The sequence below is a fragment of the Lepisosteus oculatus genome, chromosome 1 (genome assembly GCF_040954835.1).
Source record: "Lepisosteus oculatus isolate fLepOcu1 chromosome 1, fLepOcu1.hap2, whole genome shotgun sequence".
Taxonomy (NCBI): Eukaryota; Metazoa; Chordata; class Actinopteri; order Semionotiformes; family Lepisosteidae; genus Lepisosteus; species Lepisosteus oculatus.
The window spans coordinates 16,208,859-16,227,650 of record NC_090696.1 but is presented as its reverse complement, the minus strand read 5'-3'; the positions used below and the strand labels follow the sequence as shown (position 1 = coordinate 16,227,650).

Genomic DNA, 18,792 nt, shown 5'->3' with positions numbered 1-18,792 from the left:
AAACAAATCAGCATGGCAGTCAAGAGACTTTACTGGCTCAAGTCTTTGCTTTCTTCTAAAAATTTACCATGTAAAACTCACACTTATGTCAGGTCTCAAAGTGACACATTTTTCAGTGACTGTTAAGTCACTTTTCTTATTGAGATGAGGGGTTCCCAACCCACAAACCTGCTGGGTTTGGGTCCAGCCCAGCTCTGTTCCAAAATCTGACTCTTTATTGACTTAAGTACTGTACATTAATTGATTTGAACTGCTTTAATTGATGGTGCCACAGTGGTGCACTGGTTTGCATTGCGGACATGCAGCGCTGGGGCCCTGGGTTCAGTTCCAGAACTGGGGTGATCTCTGTGGGGAGTCTGTATGTTCTCCCCGTGTTGCATGTGGGTTTTACCCAGGTGCTCCAGTTTCCTCCCACAGTCAAAAACACATATTTGCTTGCCAGGATAGCCTCTGGCTCCCCCACAACCATCTCCTTGATGGACAAATTAGAAAATGGATGGATTTCAGCTCTTCATCACGATGCCTTTTAGCTCTTGATAAAAAGTGGGGAAAAAAAGCTCAAATGCTGGTGCACAAAAAAACTTGCAAATGTTGCAATTAAACAATTTGCCAGTTCAATTAAGGCTTGAATTAGGTCATCAAGGTGGGCTGGAAAGAAAACTAGTGGGACTCTGCACTGTACCATGATAACAGCACGGTGTGGCATTGCAGGCTTTTCGAAGGGTGCTGCTCTGTGGTCACCCCTGTGTACCTGGATAGCCGTTCTTGTCCAGGTCTTTGTTCCCACGGAGGGCGTATCCAAAGCTGGCCGGCAGACTGCTGGAAGCCCACTGGCCTACCAGGACCTGAGAAGGAGTGTCCCTGAGGCCACCGGCCTGTCCGTTGTAGATGAGGACCAGTCCCCGCTGGTCTTCCCCTCCGAAAGGACAGCCGATTGCGACATCTGGGAAGGAGGAACAGCAGACTTACACAAAGCCAAACAGCACAGGAACAGTCCAGGTGCACAGGGAAATCCACTAAGAAACCAAAATAGTCCAAAGGGGCACCTTCACCTGCAGCAGCAGAGCAGAAGGTAGCACTAGCACCCAATTGAGCAATCTCTCTAGAAACCATCTGCCACTTGCTTTGAGGAATAACTTCAATAAACTTAGAAGAGCTAAGATAATTTATAGATAGATCAACGCATCTAGTTCCAGGGGCGGGGTTTTCTTCTGCGGCTTCACAAAAGGCGTCTGCAAAATGGGAAACGAGTCAATTTCACCGCGTTTCCACCCTTAATAAAAACAAGTGTGCAGCTTTATTAGACAATGAGCGAAGAGAGACCAGATCTTCAACTGCTGCAAATAAAACCAGCTTACGAACCACCTCTCTGGTATGATCCAAGCTTCTTTACGCCAAAGGCGGTGGGAGTATGGAACAAGCTGCCCAGCCATGTTATTGGTATAAGTTGAATGAGAGCTCGGATCAATTAGCTACGCACTAGCGAGTGGGCTGGATGGGCCGGCAGGTTGTATGGCCTGCTGCCTTGTTGAAACACACAGAAAAGGATCACCCCTCCTCACCATTAAACCCATCCTGGTTGAGGTCCCCCAGGGGCGCGATGGAGCTTCCAAACCGGCTGAACGCCTGGGTCCCCGTCAGCAGCTGGGGGTTGGGGCCGAAGTCCAGGGGTCCCGTCTGCAGGTAGACGTAGACGCGCCCCACTTCCTCCAGCCGTCCGTCTGACCCCCGTACCATAAACATAGGAGCTCCCACCAGCAGGTCGTCCATGCTGGACACACCACAGGACACGGAGACACAGCCGAGCAGAGTGGTCAACACACAGGACATGACTGCAAACCTGACTTGATGCAAAACCACCAGGAACTAGTTAAAAAACTCAGATTTGTGAGACTTCTTAAAGATTCATATACTTAGTGGGTGCTGCTTAAAACTGAACAGTTTGTGTCTTCAGTAGGCATACTCTAAGATAAGCTTGTTCGCACAAAAGAAAATTAGCACTTTGCTAAGCACTGTATGCATGCTATAGTACTTGTCAGAGGACACAGTGGTATCAGTGAATAAAGATAAGTAGACAGATTCTTATAGCTACAGCTAAAGCTTAACATCTAACCTTGCTAGAGATTAACAGCAAAACAGTGCTCCCTTTTGCACCCTCAGCTGCAGAAGCTTCCTACCAGCCAGCACAACTGCTCACAAGAGGGGACTGAACTTGCAGTAAAGCGCAGACACACTACCGTCTGAACAGTCTAAGCCTACAGTCGGCTGAGCCACTGGTGTGCAGACTGAAGCAGCACAGCGGCTGGGCGCTGCTTTTACTGCAAGGCTGTGCCCATTTCTGCTAATGACAGGAGCTGACAGGTTCTCCACTTTCACACTCACCCATCGTTGTTGATGTCAGTGGCGGCCACTGCATAGCCAAAGTAGGAGCCCATCTGGAAGACATTAGAGCAGGAGTGTCTACTCATGCAGGCAAAAGATGATCTCAGCTCAGGAGCAAAAGCCTGTAACCTGTGACCCTCATGTACCTGAATGGTTTTATTTTATAAAACAGGCAGGTACTACTTCATTCATGGCTACAGAAAAAACTTCAGAAATTCCACCGCATTAAGTTTTCAAGTTTGTCTGTGCAGGCAAACTGACATCTCTCACAGCTCCGCCAGCTGGCATACAGAGGAAAAGGGTTTTTTCGGCGAGATCACTTAAGTCCCAACCCTAAGCGGAAAAATCTGTGAACTGTGCCTAATGCAAAGCTGACTCTGCTAATAATGCAAGTTTCAGTTTTAATGTCATAAGCAATATAATGGGTGAAGTACCTCTAGACATAGACCACAGTGTTTTCAAGCACACAGCAGGGAGCTAAACTACAATGTCTTACTTGTGTTACTGGACCTTATTTGGTCCCTCACAAATTAACCTCAGTGCAGTTTCTCTTTGCTGCTCAAGATATTGAGCTTTAAAGATCCCATTTCTGAGTTCACTCTTCCACGTCCTTATAAAAGCATCAAAGAATAAAAGCAAATGGAGCATTTTATTTTATTTATTCAGCTGAAGTATTCTGTGCAGTGAAAGCACACATGTTCCATCTCCTACATGACAACAAGAGCTGAATTTATTAATCCCAAAAAAAAGAAAAAACGACTGCAGGTGCAGCTCACAGGTCTTGGCTTTTTGAATGCACACTATTCACACTTTCAGGACATATTACGATAACAGATGTGGCATTATTTTACTATCAGAAAGGTGCATATTGGTCACCCAGTACTGCATGTCAGTCATTTTTAGCAAGGCGGTATGCTTGCTATTTTAGTGTTAAAGCATCTCAAAAACAGAACTGGCATTGCAGCTTGCTTGATGAATTCAGAACACAATGCAATATGCGCTACCCCTGGGAAAGCCTAACTCCAGGGTGCCATGGTGGTTGGTTTGTTTTACTGCCTCACAGCTCCAGAGACTCAGCTTTGATTCCTGCTTGGAGCACCAATCTCAATGGAGTGTGCATGTTCTCCTCACATTTTCATTGGGTTTCCTTGCCTTCCTTAAATATTCTCCTTACACTGGCTAGGGGACTACAGAATCGCAGAGCCACAGGGATGCATGAGCATAAAAGCTCTTCCCATTTTCCCCCGCAATGTACTTAAGGCAAGAGAAATCGGATACCTGCTCGCCAGTGAAGTTCATCATGGATTTCAGGTCTGTCCCGTTCAATATGGAGACCTGCAGGGGGAAAGAGGACACCTTAACAACAAGGAGGAAGGGGGAACAGAGCAGTAGGAAGGCTTTGCAGAAGACAAAGAAAAGCTTATAAATAAAAAGAGGAAACAGCTTTCTTGTAATGCAACAGAACAGAAAGAATGAAAGTAGGATGAACAGGCACCTTGGCCTGCAAAACAATAATAATAATAATTATAAAAAATAATAATAATTATTACACTTATATAGCGCTTTTCTGGACACTCCACTCAAAGCGCTTTAGAGGTAATGGGGACTCCCCTCCACCACCACCAGTGTGCAGCATCCACCTGGATGATGCGACGGCAGCCATAGTGCGCCAGAACGCTCACCACACATCAGCTATCAGTGGGGAGGAGAGCAGAGTAATGAAGCCAGTTCATATATCGGGATTATTAGAAGGCCATGATTGGTAAGGGCCAATGGGAAATTTGGCCAGGACGCCGGGGTTACACCCCTACTCTTTTCGAGAAACGCCCTGGGGATTTTTAATGACCACAGAGAGTCAGGACCTCGGTTTTACGTCTCATCCGAAGGACTGCACCTGACGTCACTATACTGGGGCATTAGGACCCACATGGACTGCAGGGTGAGCGCCCCCTGCTGGCCCCACTAACACCTCTTCCAGCAGCAACCTTAGTTTTTCCCAGGAGGTCACCCAACCAGGTACTGACCAGGCTCACACCTGCTGAGCTGCAGTGGGTTACCAGTTGTGAGTTACAGGGTGATACGGCTGCTCCATTCCCATGAAGCCTTATCATTGCCCCGTGAGGATAACCCTGAAGTCAGATTCAACAAGTTGTGACCGGACCCCCTAACCACCCCCCCACAAATGAGACATGGGGAGACAATAATTGCACAGCAGCGTCTATCTCTTACGTAGCCGTAGATCAAGGCTCCTTTCGGGACCCCTGCCACAAAATCTGCAAGACAAACAACAGCAGAAAGAGCATCTTAGAAACAGAAATACACACACAAACACTGTTGGAGCTGGGGCCATGCCAGAGCCAGCTTCATTTATTCCAGCAATCGGGAACCGTTTGTAAAGCTGTGCTGCTGACCGCCTCCTAGAGCAACCAACAGAAGCAGAAGCTAGAAACTGAGTGGTGAGTAACTGCAGCCTGGACCCCCGGGGCGAGAGACGAGCTCGGCAGCGTCCAGCCGACTGTAGGATTAACCTTAAGGAAGGGGCAGCGGACCCAGGCGCACAAGAAAAGCCAGTGATCAGCAGTAATCACCGAAGAGCTACAGCTTTGAGGACCATCCAGTTCGGGCCCTCATCGCAACCGACGGCACGCATGCCATTATTGGCACGCAGAGGGAGTTTTAACAGCACATGCAATGAAAGCAACATGTGCAACAGAGGTCTAATAAGCCATGAAGAAACCAAGATAAAAAAGAATGAAAACTATGCTTGACTGTTCTGTTATTCTCTACAACATGCTATCCAACAAAAGTTCTTTGGCGCAGAAAAAGATGATTCACTTGGTTTATGCGCTCCATTATTTTAAGCAGGGCTAGCCTTGATGTTTTTACAGTAAATCTCACCATCCGTGCCTCCGATAATGTTTTTCACACCTAAGTGTAAAGTTAAACATTTTCGATCAAATGGCGATGGCTAAGAAAGCAAAGTCAGACGTTCCCTCATTTCAGCCCATTTGGAAGGTTGAATATGGATTTTTTTTTACATAAAGAGCGTGCTGTTTTTGCCCTGAGTACATGGATATAAACAATGTGCCGAGATAAGCAATTCTTGTGACTCAGATGGAATTAAAGAGTTGGAAAGAAAATGTTTTGGCTGTGGAGCTTCTTCTGTGACACCTTCTTCCGACACCCAAAGAAGGCACCACAGCTGAAACGTTGTCTCTTCTCTTTTCAGCATGGCACAAACCTTTACTTGTTCTTTTGCAGCCTACGCATGCTCACGCAGCTCCCTACTTGAACTATTGAAGAGTTGTGCTGCCTAAAACCTACGCACGGCACATCTACAGGGGGGGAGATATAGCTACGATGCTTATCATTTTGAGGAAGTGTGCTTTTTCGCAAGCACCAATCAACCAAAGATCTCGGCTTCCACTGAAACTCACACCTCTGCTGCGCTTTCTGAAGTAGCAGAGGCAGATGTTAGAAATAAAACGGCTGAAATTAGAAAGCCGCCGCACAATTTCCATCCAGCTCACCTTCATCCAGATCCCCGCTGAACTCCCCCACCGCCAGAGAGTAACCTGGACACAAGAAACACCCATCACACAACGTGGCAGAGACCTCATTACTCCAGCTCGTCGAATTACACAGGGGGCTAAAACAAAGACCTGGTGCCCAGCGTCAACACCGATTACTGCTCTATTCCCCACCTCTTTACCCCCGCCCCCACCCACAGATGCCTGCTGTCCCTTACAGAGAAAAAAAATTGCTTTAGGGTAATTGCTTCCTGAGATGGGCTTTTCTCCTTGTATTGCATAGAACAAGAACAGCCACTACAGCACTCCAGAAAACGTGAGGGCTGATTCTGCTTTGAAAAATAACTCTGATGGCGATTAGGATCGGGGGGTGGAGACTCCGTACGGCTGCACGAAACCGGTATTAGTCTTTCTGGAGTGGCTCTAAAACAGAAGGCTCTAGAAAAAAAAATAAAAATAGAGGGAGGCTGTGTCTGCCTAGCAGCGAGGAGGTGTTCCAGTTCAGAGACTGGGAGAAAAGATGGTTTCTAATATAGCACATGCACATCTCACACCAGTCAAATCAAGGTTTCCTTCCACAAGTACTGTACTCCTAGGGCAGTGTCGCTCCGACACGCTATCCTGCTTATTAAACGGTGATTTCACGCAGCTCCGCGGTGTCAGCTGGGCACGAGCGGGCAATTGCCACCAGAGCCGCAGAGAGTGTTACCAAGGTAACTGTCGTCATAGGAGGGCTGCGCCTGGGCTGTCTGGACCTGCCCCCTCACGGACAGCTTGAAGTAGCCGGTGTAGTAGTCCTTCACGATGTTCTCCTTGGTGGCAGAGACCAGCTGACCTTTGTGGGGGAGACATTGTCACAGTTTACAAAGATATTCTGGACTGTGTCCCCGAGGACACACTGTTAAGTTTAACCTTCAACCTAAAATGGTCCATCTTTCCCTTAACTCTGGTCACTCGAGTACCCCACTGCTCTCTAGTGTTCGTAGAAATCTTTATTGCCTCACAGCATTTGCTTTCCGTACAGCAAGAGAATATGGATTTTTCCATCATAAAGGAAGGATGGAGCAGGAATACGACGCATACAATTAAAACAAAACTGAAATGAAAAGACAAGCAAAGCGCAAACATGACCACATGTATAAGTAAACATTAACCTTACATTTGGCAATCAGAATTGTAAGAGATATGCTCGTGGGGGGTTACATAGCTGCAGGGGGTGAGTTCAAAGTTCGTATGGCAGTGGGACAGAAGCTCATCCCTAATGAGTCCCATTACTTCATCTGACCCTCTTCCTGTATGGGCCTATATGGGTTTGATGAATGGCTCTTGCTTGCTGGCATTAAAGAACAATAACATTTTAAAATCACCCGCCCACACTCTAGAGCATCTTACGGAACTGGTTCTTACACTCAATGCATTCTCATTTAATAACCTTAACCTCTTCTCTTTTCAGTAGGGAATAAACCTATTACTTGTTCCTTTGCAGACTACGCACGCTGACGCAGCTACCCACCTGAACTATTTTAAAATGATGTTTTTTACTTTAAAAAAATCTTAATGTCCGATTTTCCTGTATCTGTATCCAATGCCAAAAGCATCTGGGCAGCATCCTAGACTGAGCAATGCAGACTCAGTCAAGTCTTCCCCACTCCACTCCGCCCCCTGCTGGTCTTCCACTGTGAATGCACATACCTTGCCAAAAGAAGCTGCCAGGTCCCCCCACAACAACTCTGCCATTCTGAAACACAAGACAGACCTGACGTTAGTATACCACAGCCTTGGCCTCCGTGCCAGGACTGTGTCAACAGCTCCTGGAAGAAAGACCTACAGGAATCCAAACAAGCTGTCACTTACAGACACACTCTCTGGGCTTTTGCTTTCAGCCAGCTTAGTCCTTTAATTTGCATTATACTGGTTCGGATGACACATCAATATGTCAGACGATGCAGTCTGACAGCGATCCAGCTGTGAGGTCCCAGTCGCTACTGTATGGGCAAATACATTAAGTGGTACAGCTGCAAAGCCATGCTGTCAGCGAAAAATACGCCCACAAAATTCTTCAGCAACTCAATCACAGTTCATAATTACTTGACATTTTCAATAGCTAAAAATCCAGATTAACCTGTGAGTAAACATATTCTTGATCAACTCACTTGGCCAACTTTAATTCCAATCAAATAACCAAACAGTGAGCACCCAGTGCAGTTTTATAACATGACAAAGAACAATCACCAAAATAATCTGTCCAATGTTTAAAAACTAAAGAACACTAATTATATTTTAAGCCTACTGAGGTTAAATATAACTCATGTTTTAGTGCTGCGCCAGTATAACCATGCAGGTTTCAAGCAGAAGATCCTCCTTCATCACTAGTTACTAGTAATCACAGTGACAAGATGGGGCCAATCGATGACTCCCGCCTGCCTATTGATCTACTATACCTTGGTAAAATCAGCACTGAACCCGCCCTGGCAGTATCCTTGTCCAGAAGGGCCGTTCCTCTCTGACCGGGGAAAGAACAAAGAGATGTTATTCTTCAGCATGTGATCGCCTACAAGTCCCAGCTCTTTAGCTCTGGTGGAAGCTACTGTTTTCTCCTATGTCACATCAGTATCACATGGTATGGCATTTTAGACTCCATTTACTGTAGTTCTTCCTTACATCTTACAATATGGGAATTTTTTTAAAAAATGCCATATAGTTTATCACAATTCTGCAATTTTCAGAAACGCAACGTCTTACGCAACTTTTCCTTGTTTGCGCAAGAGGACACTTCGATAGCTGTAGCCCTCTGTAGGACTCCTGGGATAAAAGCTTCAGCCATGTGGTAATTTTTTTTCCCCACACATCCTATGGACTGGCCACATTCCCACTCCAGGCGTAGTACCTACCCGAGCGACAGGGGGCATACTCCACAAACTTGGTGAAGTTGTTGACTGACAGGTAGCAGGTGCCCGTGGCGTCTGAGCCCGCCTCTTCGTTTGTGGTCCTCCAATAGTACCGCGGCGCGCAGGCCTGCAACACGAAGAGAGGGTCTCAAGCCTGGTCACACAGATTCATTTACCCCCCCCCACAAGGACTGAAGCTGGGAATACATGCTTCAGGTCCACCTGCATCAAGACCCCTGTTCTCCAGCCTCCAGCATCCGGCCCCTGGCCCCTTCCTCCCCACTCCGATATTCTCCCAGCAAGCACACGACCCCAGAGTGACGTCCAGTGATCCAGTGACCTTACCAGGATGGTGTTCTCGTGGGAACGCACTGTCGCACCAAACCACTGGTGGGATTTGAACTCCACTCGCTCGCTGGTGTCGTTAATGGTGTAGTAGCGGTCTCCTGCGGAAAGACGGAAAGGCGGGGTTTGAATGTCAAAGGTGCCCGTTTAGCCCCTCCGCTCCTAGTCCCACCTGGAAGAGTGGAAACGCACCAGTACGTGACCCTTCCTGACCCTGAACCTGTTTCGCCACCTGGCCCAGAGAAGCCAGCCCACATCTGTTTCCAGGTAACCGGATAGGAACCCAGCAGGTCGCACAGGGGGCTGAACTGACCTTTCAAATTTTCCTTATCAATAAACTTCAAAGCCCTATTGTATTGAAATGAGCACCCTTCCACCCCCTCTCACCAAAGACCAAAGAAAGAGTTAAAATCCTTTCTCTTACCAATGCTGTATACCCCACCTACTGCTCTGCTCCCATCTCCCTGCTATTGTTACTGGTCTCTCATGCAGAACGAAGGCTGATATTTGAGCATGCTCTGCATTGTATCGCGCAATAATATATTTAAGACTGCACATTTCAATCTGGCAAGGTTGCGTTTCCCTTTCTTTTGCCTTCGCTCCATAGTCTGTCCTTCGGCAGCTGAACGTCCTATTATTCTGGCCTAATATGATTCTCCGTTAATGACCATTTTGTTCCTTTTCATTTCTCATACCCAATTGTGACAAAAAAAGCTTTACGTGATGTACAAAGCTTGATCTGGACTTCTCCAGGAGCAGCAAAACAGAGGTGACAGAAAAGCCGGGAGAATCTTTCAGTGAAGGAAAGTAAAGGTGGTGTAACACTTATACATGTCCCCACAGAACTTCCTGTCACATCCTGACCTTACGTGTAGCACAGTAACTACACCTGCCTTAGTGAAAACACAAAAAAGCTTATTAAATGCCAGCACTAGAAAACCTAACATAAGAAGATAAGTATCACTTTCAGGTTTGTGTAACAAAAACACAGAAGGGGAATAATTCCAAGTAACATTCCAAGTTCATTTCGAGCCCGTTACAGGGTGACATAGACCTGTAGGGACCTGGATAGTGTGACATCCAGCTGCACCTTGGGAGTGGAGGGGGTGACAGATGAGCAAGCCGCCATCATCACAGACCAATTCCACAGCACAAGAAACAAGAGTTTTCTTTGGTGTGTAAAGTGTCACACCAAATGCCTTCTCAGCGATGAAGAAATGTCAGTGGAGTAGACAGACTATTACATCAGCCTTTCCTGATGCAGGAATAACGAGTGCAGCCTGGTCCGTTCTTTCCCAAGGAAGAGAATCGCGTTCCCAATTTGTTTTTTTAAAACAAAACGCTGTCCAAGAAAAACACGAAGACCTGGCACAGCTCCTGCGCAGCACCTATCAATCACTTTAACACAGCACGCTCCCGATCCATCTAGCCCTTTGATTCCGAGCAGCCTGCTAAGAGAGGAGGGGAATTAAGTCCTTTAATTACATTACAGAAGATCTATAATATCGCAGCACCAAAGCCCCAATCATCCCTGCCAGAGACCTCTTGAATTTATTGCTCCTGTGAGAGCTGCTCAAAGCCAATCCGCAGAGCTGTTCAGAAGCGCTCAATCGGAGCCATGCTGGTTAGACTTCGGAAAGTGTCTCTGAATGAAGCACGACAGTTCTGGGAACTACAGTTTAGAGCAAGGATCCACACCCTGAGCAACAGAAGCCTTCAGGTCACTCTCGGCTGACAAGAACACGTCTGAGTCTGGAGCCTTCTACAGTTTGCAGAAAAGCTCCGACAAAGTTCGTATTACCTTGGCCACACCAGCAGAGTGGTTTTTGGCTTGAGTCTTGACTTTTGACCCCTGAAATTTCAGGCAACCACCTGGGCCCCCTGGTCATTGGTGCCCTGTACACAAAGAGTGGTGGGTGCCTGGAACAAGCTGCCCAGGCATGTTTCTTCATGCTGATTCCCTGTGACCCTTACAAAACAGGACGAGATCCTTGGGCCTGTAAGGAGCAACCAAATGAACAAGATGGGCCGAATGGCGGCCTAATATTGTCCTTCTGCTCCTACTTAAACAAAGGGCCAAGGTGGGAGATAAAGGCCTTGTTTTTGCTCTGGATGTTACTTGCGTCATCTCCCTCTCACTTGCTTTTCAGAGACCCTTAATGAATAAGGAAAACTCTTGCCTGGCAGTGGCCGACTGCTACCCTGCCTTCCTGGTGCTGCAGGCCTGGAGTGTGTCTGCAGACAATGTTCTTTGAACAACATGAAAAGAGGTCTGTTAGTCTAGGTCGGGGGTGGGGGTAACAAATGGCTAAATGCACTCATCACAAGGCTGCCCTGGGGAGACTGGCCTGGGGTGAGAAGGGGCGGGATCGGAAAGGCCAGAAAGGCAGCGTTTTGTTTTAAAAAGGCGGAACTCCTTTCTTCCAGTGGCATTTTATTTTGGTCGCCTTTGGATTATCTGTTGCTGCTTAATCTGATGATAGGGGAGCAGCAGGGAATCTCATCCCGCAAGCTGCCCTTGACGAGCGGCCTTAATTAAGGAGTTAATTAAAGTAGCATGATGGAGCCAAGCTCCGCAGGGGCATGCTGGATAGCCACCCTTTGGAGCCGGGGAGGAAAAACAAAAGGCCATTTTCCAACACAAAAAGAAAAAAAAAACTGCATTGCAATCAACGTAACGGGCCAGGAAACCGCTGTCTGGCTGCCGTAGGCGTTACTGATCAGCAAAACCTTTTCTTTAAGCACAGCTGGGAGTCTGGGGGAGAGTAACACCTCTTTCAGCATCTGCTGCAAACACACACACATGCCGGGAACTGGGATTGGAAAGACAGGGGTGTGCAAAACCTTGCAGGCCATAAGGACAAAGTTGGAAAACCAAAAAAATTAAAGAATCGCGTTGGTTTAAAAGCTGATCATGAGGTTAGAGTGTGGATCTGTACCAGCGTGTGGGCTGACATCTGTCACTCATACATTCCCGGCTGCCTGTCCTCTTTCCCCTTTTCAATTCTCACCTTTCTTTCAGATCCTCTGTCTCTCTGCTCTACACACCTGAAAACATGTTTCTTCCATGTGTGATCGCCTGTTCTTCCCAGTTGTAGCTGCCAAGCAAGAATGTGCCTCCACTTTTTTTTTTGCAAACCACTGTAAAGCGTTTGTGGCGTTTTCTCTCTTCAGCATGGAATAAACCTAGAACTTGTTCCTTTGCAGCCTACGCGGCGCAGCTACCCGCCTAAAATATTGGAACTTCTTCTTTTCCAGATCTCTGCTGGGATGGGACGCATGTAGTAAGTTTCAAACCATGTGGGTGTTTGGCTCTCTTCACTGTCCAGCAGAGAAGCAACTTCTTCTTGGCCTTTTCAAAACTCCTCTGTGTTGAGGGTTCAAAAGGACACGCCCCTGCTTCCCCTTTGCTTCGCAACAAAGCGGCAAAACCTGCAAGCGCCTGTCCTTCACTTCTTTCGGGTCATCTTTCGACCGCCTGGCCTTAACAAAAGATGATTTTCACATTAGCCGTGAAGGTATAGCTTGTTACGTTTATCATGCATGCTTAGAAACGTCACTAGAACACACGTGCGCTAATTCCACGTGCACCTTTTAAAAACTGGACCCTGGACTTTCTAAGACCATAAACCGAACATCACAGGGCGAATCTGTTATGACTTTAATGCTCTTTGAAGCCAAACCCCGGAGCCCCTCGAGATTTTATTGCAACAGATCGCGAACACCAGTTGCAATGGGATGAGCCAGAATGTACGTGTCTTGAGAAATAATGAGCTGTGTCTTCCGTTTCATGCTGCAGCTATATCTGTATCTTTGTAAAGATAAAACAAGCCTGCATGTTGTGAGGAGGCACAGCACCCACCAGCTAACCATACATTTCTCAACTGATAACCCCGAAGTTCACTGGTGGCCTCAAGTCTGTTAGAAGTGCGGTTGGTGAAAGACCCATGCCCACCATCCCCCACATCCTATCAGCCAGCGTCCCACAGGGCCCTCTGACCCCGGCTGACCTCTTCAGTTAAGCATCCCAACCACTGTTGAGGATAGCGTAGAACGAATCAAGCCCACCCAAGAGATCTGACCAAAACACAGAAAAAAAACACATCCTCTCCTGGCGCAAGACTGCAGGTTTTGACCTGCTGTCTTTCTCTTCCTGCTTATTACCAGAATATTTTCCATCATATTACCACGCAGGCAAGTGTATACAGCCGGGGATAGCCACGACTCCCCCTGCTCTCCCGGCCTGCACACTGACATTCCTGAGCAATCCAGCGCAAGCTTGCATGCTCTGGAGCTCACAAAGCACCACTGTCAGCATCCAGCCCCCCAGCCTGCCCGACACCTCCTCTCACCCCAGCACAGCCCAGGCCACTGGCGACTTCACACTCATTTCCCCAGAGGCAGAAGTTTCTCCAGGAAGTTGCGGTAGCAGGAGGGAGGCAGTGGGGGGCCTGCAGCACAGCCTGTACAGGTCTTTTCCCATACGGAGCCGTACGGACTGCTGGGCTTTAGGCTGGCTTCCTTGGGAGAAGCAACACCTCGCTGGGCTAAATGACAGAGCCACAAACTGGCACACAAGCCACATCCTGCTCAAGTACAGCAGACAAGTCACAGCAGGGTCCTGAAGGCCAGATGTACTTCTGAACTGGGAAAGTCAATGGCTGCTGCTCATCTTGAGCTACTGTGGCTAAAATAATTAAAATAAAATGTGTAACACATAACAGCTGAAGCCACTTCAGGCAGCAGCAGCTGCAGGTTCTCACACCAGATGAAACCCAGGGCTGGGAACATATGAGCGTGTAATCCTGACTAAATTTGCACAGACAGACACATGGAGTTAAAATATGCTTTTATGCTTCATCAGTATAATCGGTACAAGAGCTGGCAGCTCATAAATTCTGAAATGGAAGGTGTTGCTATGCAATGGGACTGATGTTTCTCTGAAGTATTTTTTTTTTTGCAGAAAAGGTGCTCCTTAAGATTTATTTGAGGCGAGCTCTTTCCGGTGTCGAATCTGATCGGTGTATGAAAGCGTTCATTTTAAATTTGCTCTTTCGGGGTAACGGTTGTCAAACGTACAGAGATCTTTATAGAAGTTCTAAAGTGTATGCAAGGATCCCTCCTAGACACATTTATGGTAAATGAGAGAGATGGTCTAAGGTAGAAAAGCTGATGCAGTAAAGATGCAGAGTAATTCACAAAAATGCACTTTTGCGTGTCCCTGTTTGTTCTCCAGAATTGGCCTTTTTCATAAAACTAATTGCAAACCTATGCTGAACTGTACTGTGCAGCGCCCTTGTAACCCTAAAGTGGACACAATCCTGTCTTCAGCCTCACCTTGGGCCTAATATGTTTCACATAGTTTAAAACAACTATTTTAAAATCGTCAGCTCCACAAGTTGGGTTAACAATGTCCCGCTGAGCACATGAGTAGATCAATTCTGTAATTAAGAGCTGAAAAGGGATCAGAAAACAAGAAGGCCTTTCCTAGTTTAGCACTCAAAATCTGCGAGCCAAGTGCCCTGTCTTATTCAACAACTGCTAGAAGATGCAAGCTTACAAACATGTTCAGCAAGAAATAATGTAAAACTCAAAAATGCAAAAGGAAAACCTGACTGACGCAGATTGAGCAGCAATAACTAGAACTCTACCCAGCTTATCCAACTACTTTGCAGGGGCTTATTGAGTTCTGGAAATGTAACAGAAGAACGTGACATGTTGAATGGCCTCCCATTGCCAGAATACTTTGCAACTGGAGAAGCTCTTAACAGCCAGCAGCCATATCACTCTGCAACTGGCAGCCCACTGAAGCTCAGCAGGTGTGAGCCTGGTCAGTACCTGGAAGGTCGCTGCTGGAAGAGGTGTTAGAGGGGCCAGCAGGGGGCGCTCACCCTGCAGTCCATGTGGGTCCTAATGCCCCAGTATAGTGACTGGGACACTATACTGTAAACAGGTGTTTTCCTTCGGATGAGATGTAAAACTGAATTCCTGACTGTCTGTGGTCATTAAAAATCCCAGGGGGTTTCTCGAAAAGAGTAGGGGTGTGTAACCCCGGCGTCCTGGCCAAATTTCCCATACCGATCATGGCCTCCTAATAATCCCCATCTATGAACTGGCTCCATCACTCTGCTCTCCTCCCCACTGATAGCTGGTGTGTGCTGAGAGTACTGGCGCACTATGGCTGCCGTCACATCATCCAGGTGAGGCTGCACATTGGTGGTGGTGGAGGGGAGTCCCCATTACCTGTAAAGCGCTTTGAGTGAAGTTTCCAGAAAAGTGCTATATAAGCGTAATTTTTAACAGGCCCAGAGTAGCAGTTAGAGCAATCAGGAGCAAGGTGACTTACCTTCATTGTCAAACCCAATGCTGCTACAATCCGATTGGCTCAGGCTCCACGGGCAGTAGTAAACAGCCCCGCCCTCGGTGATGTTCGGTTGGCTGGTGTTGGCTTTGGGAGCCCCAATCAGAACGCTGACACTGCAACAGAGAAATTAAACGAGTAAGTAACCTCCTGTGCTGGCTTATATGATAAATTGCATATTAAAGTTAAGTTTGAAAAGGCTTAATATGGACATTGTTCCCCCCTCATTTCCTTTTCCATGTCTATATCCCTTTACGTGAGCTCATGCTGAAACATCTTTTTAAAAAGCATTCTAGTTAAAAAGAACTACTATCCTTAGCTTGGAATACTAGAAGTGGGGTATGAATTAGTGCTGAAATAAGCCGATCTTCATTTCAGTTACAGCAAACCCTTTTCAGAAGCTGGTATTACTGGAGATGTTAACGGTCAATTTTTACAAGTCTAAGCATGCCAAGAAGCTTACATGTAAATTAAGAAATGAAAGCAAAAAAAAAAACAAAATAGTTTTTTTTTGGGGGGGAGAGAGAGCGAATGAGCAATGCCAAAGAGTTCAGGCTTCTTACGACCAACTTTCTACATCAGAGATAAGCATTTCAGTGTGTAGGCTCTATTAAAGCAGACTGAAAGCTAAATGCTCCCCAAAACTGCAGAAAGAAAGATAACAATGCTCAGAAGTGGATTTACAGGCTCTGGTTTTCACATGTGCACATTCAACATTGTTTTTAAGTCTTTGGGAAAAAAAAGAGAAATAGTTGATGGCCCAGGCAGGAATGGGTTTGTTTTCCTGTTGCCTTGATCAGACTGACGCGCTCAGGTTGTTTACTGAAAGCAATCACTACGATTAACTTGGCTGGTCGGCAAAGAAAGTTAGATCACAGGAGACCGTTTGGTACGGTATTCATTTCTTGCATGCTGCCTCACTGAAATTATGGCCAATAATGCCTCAAGATGAAAAGATTCCTCTACAGTACAGCCGGTGGAAGCTGCCCCCTTGTTTGGAGCCTCTCATTTTATGCTTCCAAACAAACCATTTCCTTTATTGCCATTTCAGACCGGATCATCACGTCCCATGATCCTCAGCCTGTGAGGACTGCTCAACAGCACCTGACTAACAGCAGGGAGGAAGTCCCTGAGCAGAGGCCAGAAGTCAAGAGGAACAGAGATTACAAAGCAACAAGTACCAAATGGGAGCAGCACGTTGGTGCAGTTGTTAGCATTGCAGCCTTACAGCGCTGGAGCCCTGGGGTCAGTTCTTGGGGCGCTATCTGTGTTGAGTTTGCATGTTCTCCCCCCCCTGTTTGCGTGGATTTCCTCCGGATGCTCTGGTTTCCTCCCACAATGCAAAGAGACACTTGCATTCACTGGCTTCTGGGAAAATTGGCCCTGGTGTGAGTGTGTGTGTGTTTGTCTGTGTGTGTCCCTCACATTGTTTCCCGGGTGAGACTCCCCTGAGATCCTGAACTGGACAAGGCACTTAAAAAAAAAAGGATGGTGGTACAGACAGATGGACAAGTACCAAATATTTTTGCATTGCCTTCCTTTGAGCAATTCTTTATAGACGAGATCTAATGAGCCTGAAACAGATCTGCACTTTTGCTTCACTTAGGCCATTTGGGCATGTGCCTGCCATGCACCACACCGCGCAGCGGGGGTCTTGTGCCCTCTCCCCTGCGTCAGCCTCCTTCAATCGCCACGCTTTCGAAGGGGCCCGATGAAAGAAGAAGGCCCGAGACGCAGGATGAAGGAGACAAACGTGTTTGTCATGATGACAAATGCTCTCGGGGGGACAGCAACTGTAGGCGCTGAAGAGCCAGAGTAAACAACACTCCGACCACAGCCAGACCCCTCCGGGACGGCCGGCGGAGATAAGGGGAGCTCGGGCCGGTCCCCGACGGGCCCTTTTCAAAGGGCCGCCAGGCCCCTCCGCCTGCCCCCCCTTTGATCGCTGTTCCAGCCAGCCAGCGAGAGGCCCTGTAATTTCACATCTTTAAAGAGACCGCAGGCTGAAAGCGAGTCTGCCGCGGGGGACTGGCAGAGCAGCCATGACCTCACCGTCATTAAACAATTATATATTATTATTTTTATTACCAGTCTGGGAAGGGGGGGGTGGGGCCCACCAAAAACACGGGAAACGTGCAAAAAGTGTGGATCAAGGCCGGGCCGGCGCGGCTCGGAGGAGCGAGAGAGCTCCGCGAACCGCTGTCCTCCTCAGGAGTGTCAGAGGAACGGGCGCTCGGAGACAAAGAGATCCAAACGCTCCCCAGGTTTTCGAGCTCGAGCCGAGCCCTTGTAGGACGGAACGCTCACTCCAGAAACGGCCTCTGGTTCGGCCCCGCACTCGAACCTCCTCCCCCCTCGCATCTCCTCCGGTCCCATCTTCCCTTTCGGGGCTCGAAGACGAGACTCGGGCTCACTGGGTCTGATGTCGTTTAGAAATTTCAGACGCCCACATCAAACTTGCACCAGATCACAAGACAGAAACCTTGGCTTGTCTGACGTACGTTTCGGTCCGGGAAATATTTAAACGGGCTCAGGAAGTCCTGGGAGAAATTTAACACACGTTTACCTAATCCAACTGCCCTTTTCTGCAGCCTGGTTTTTTACCCAGCTACCTTCCCACTGACAAAATACGGCGCTGAGCTGAACCGGAGGGCCATCACTGGACCACTCTCATCAAAATCAAAGCTTGGACTCTACACAATATTATAGTCACTCCAGTCTGGCAACCTGACCTGACTCGTGAAGGAATTCTGCATTTCCCTGGGTTTCAGCCCAGAACGAACGAGTGCGATCACTTCCTCGCCCTTCCATGGCACTGGTGCCGTGAGCGAATGAGGGCGTGACAGCCGGCGCTGGGCTCCATCTTCCTGGGCCAGCACGCCGGCTGTCAGCAGGCAGGGGCCGGCCACCGCCTTTCATCAGCGAGAAGCCGAGGTGCTTAATGCGATTAAACACTCCAAAGCCCCGATAGCGATCTGAGCACTGTCAATAGGCAACAGTTTGCATTTAATGGGTCTTTATCCAGGCCGAGAGTCTGTCTGGCACTGCTACCCCCGGCCCCCAGGGAGCTGAAAGGTATTTGCAATTAGAAGCTTCACAAAGAAACAAAAGGCTGGACCAACAGTGCCTGATTAGAAATGCCTTCAGACAATCACCGGCCTGCCCCGCGGCCAGCAGCGTGAACTCAAGCGGAGCAGCGCACAGCGGGATTGTCTCAGCGTCAGCAAGAGCGTTTTTTGGCGTGACCGCTTTAAACAAAAGGCGGGGGGGGGCGCCTGTGTGCTCC

The 18,792-nt window shown here is 47.8% G+C and overlaps 1 protein-coding gene across 1 annotated transcript in view; it reads right to left on the bottom strand.

The window, feature by feature from the left end:
• Window positions 1-18,792, bottom strand: part of itga5 (integrin, alpha 5 (fibronectin receptor, alpha polypeptide)) — a 67,253-nt gene that overhangs the window by 30,537 nt on the left and 17,924 nt on the right. Inside the window, exons 2-13 of the mRNA XM_069180988.1 lie at window positions 15,492-15,622; window positions 9,146-9,246; window positions 8,804-8,927; window positions 8,354-8,415; window positions 7,605-7,650; window positions 6,622-6,747; window positions 5,913-5,957; window positions 4,612-4,655; window positions 3,661-3,717; window positions 2,383-2,435; window positions 1,563-1,771; window positions 752-943 (exon numbers count right to left, since the gene is read on the bottom strand). Of these exons, the coding sequence (XP_069037089.1) occupies window positions 752-943; window positions 1,563-1,771; window positions 2,383-2,435; window positions 3,661-3,717; window positions 4,612-4,655; window positions 5,913-5,957; window positions 6,622-6,747; window positions 7,605-7,650; window positions 8,354-8,415; window positions 8,804-8,927; window positions 9,146-9,246; window positions 15,492-15,622 (1,190 nt within the window). The remainder of the gene's footprint in view (window positions 1-751; window positions 944-1,562; window positions 1,772-2,382; window positions 2,436-3,660; window positions 3,718-4,611; window positions 4,656-5,912; window positions 5,958-6,621; window positions 6,748-7,604; window positions 7,651-8,353; window positions 8,416-8,803; window positions 8,928-9,145; window positions 9,247-15,491; window positions 15,623-18,792) is intronic.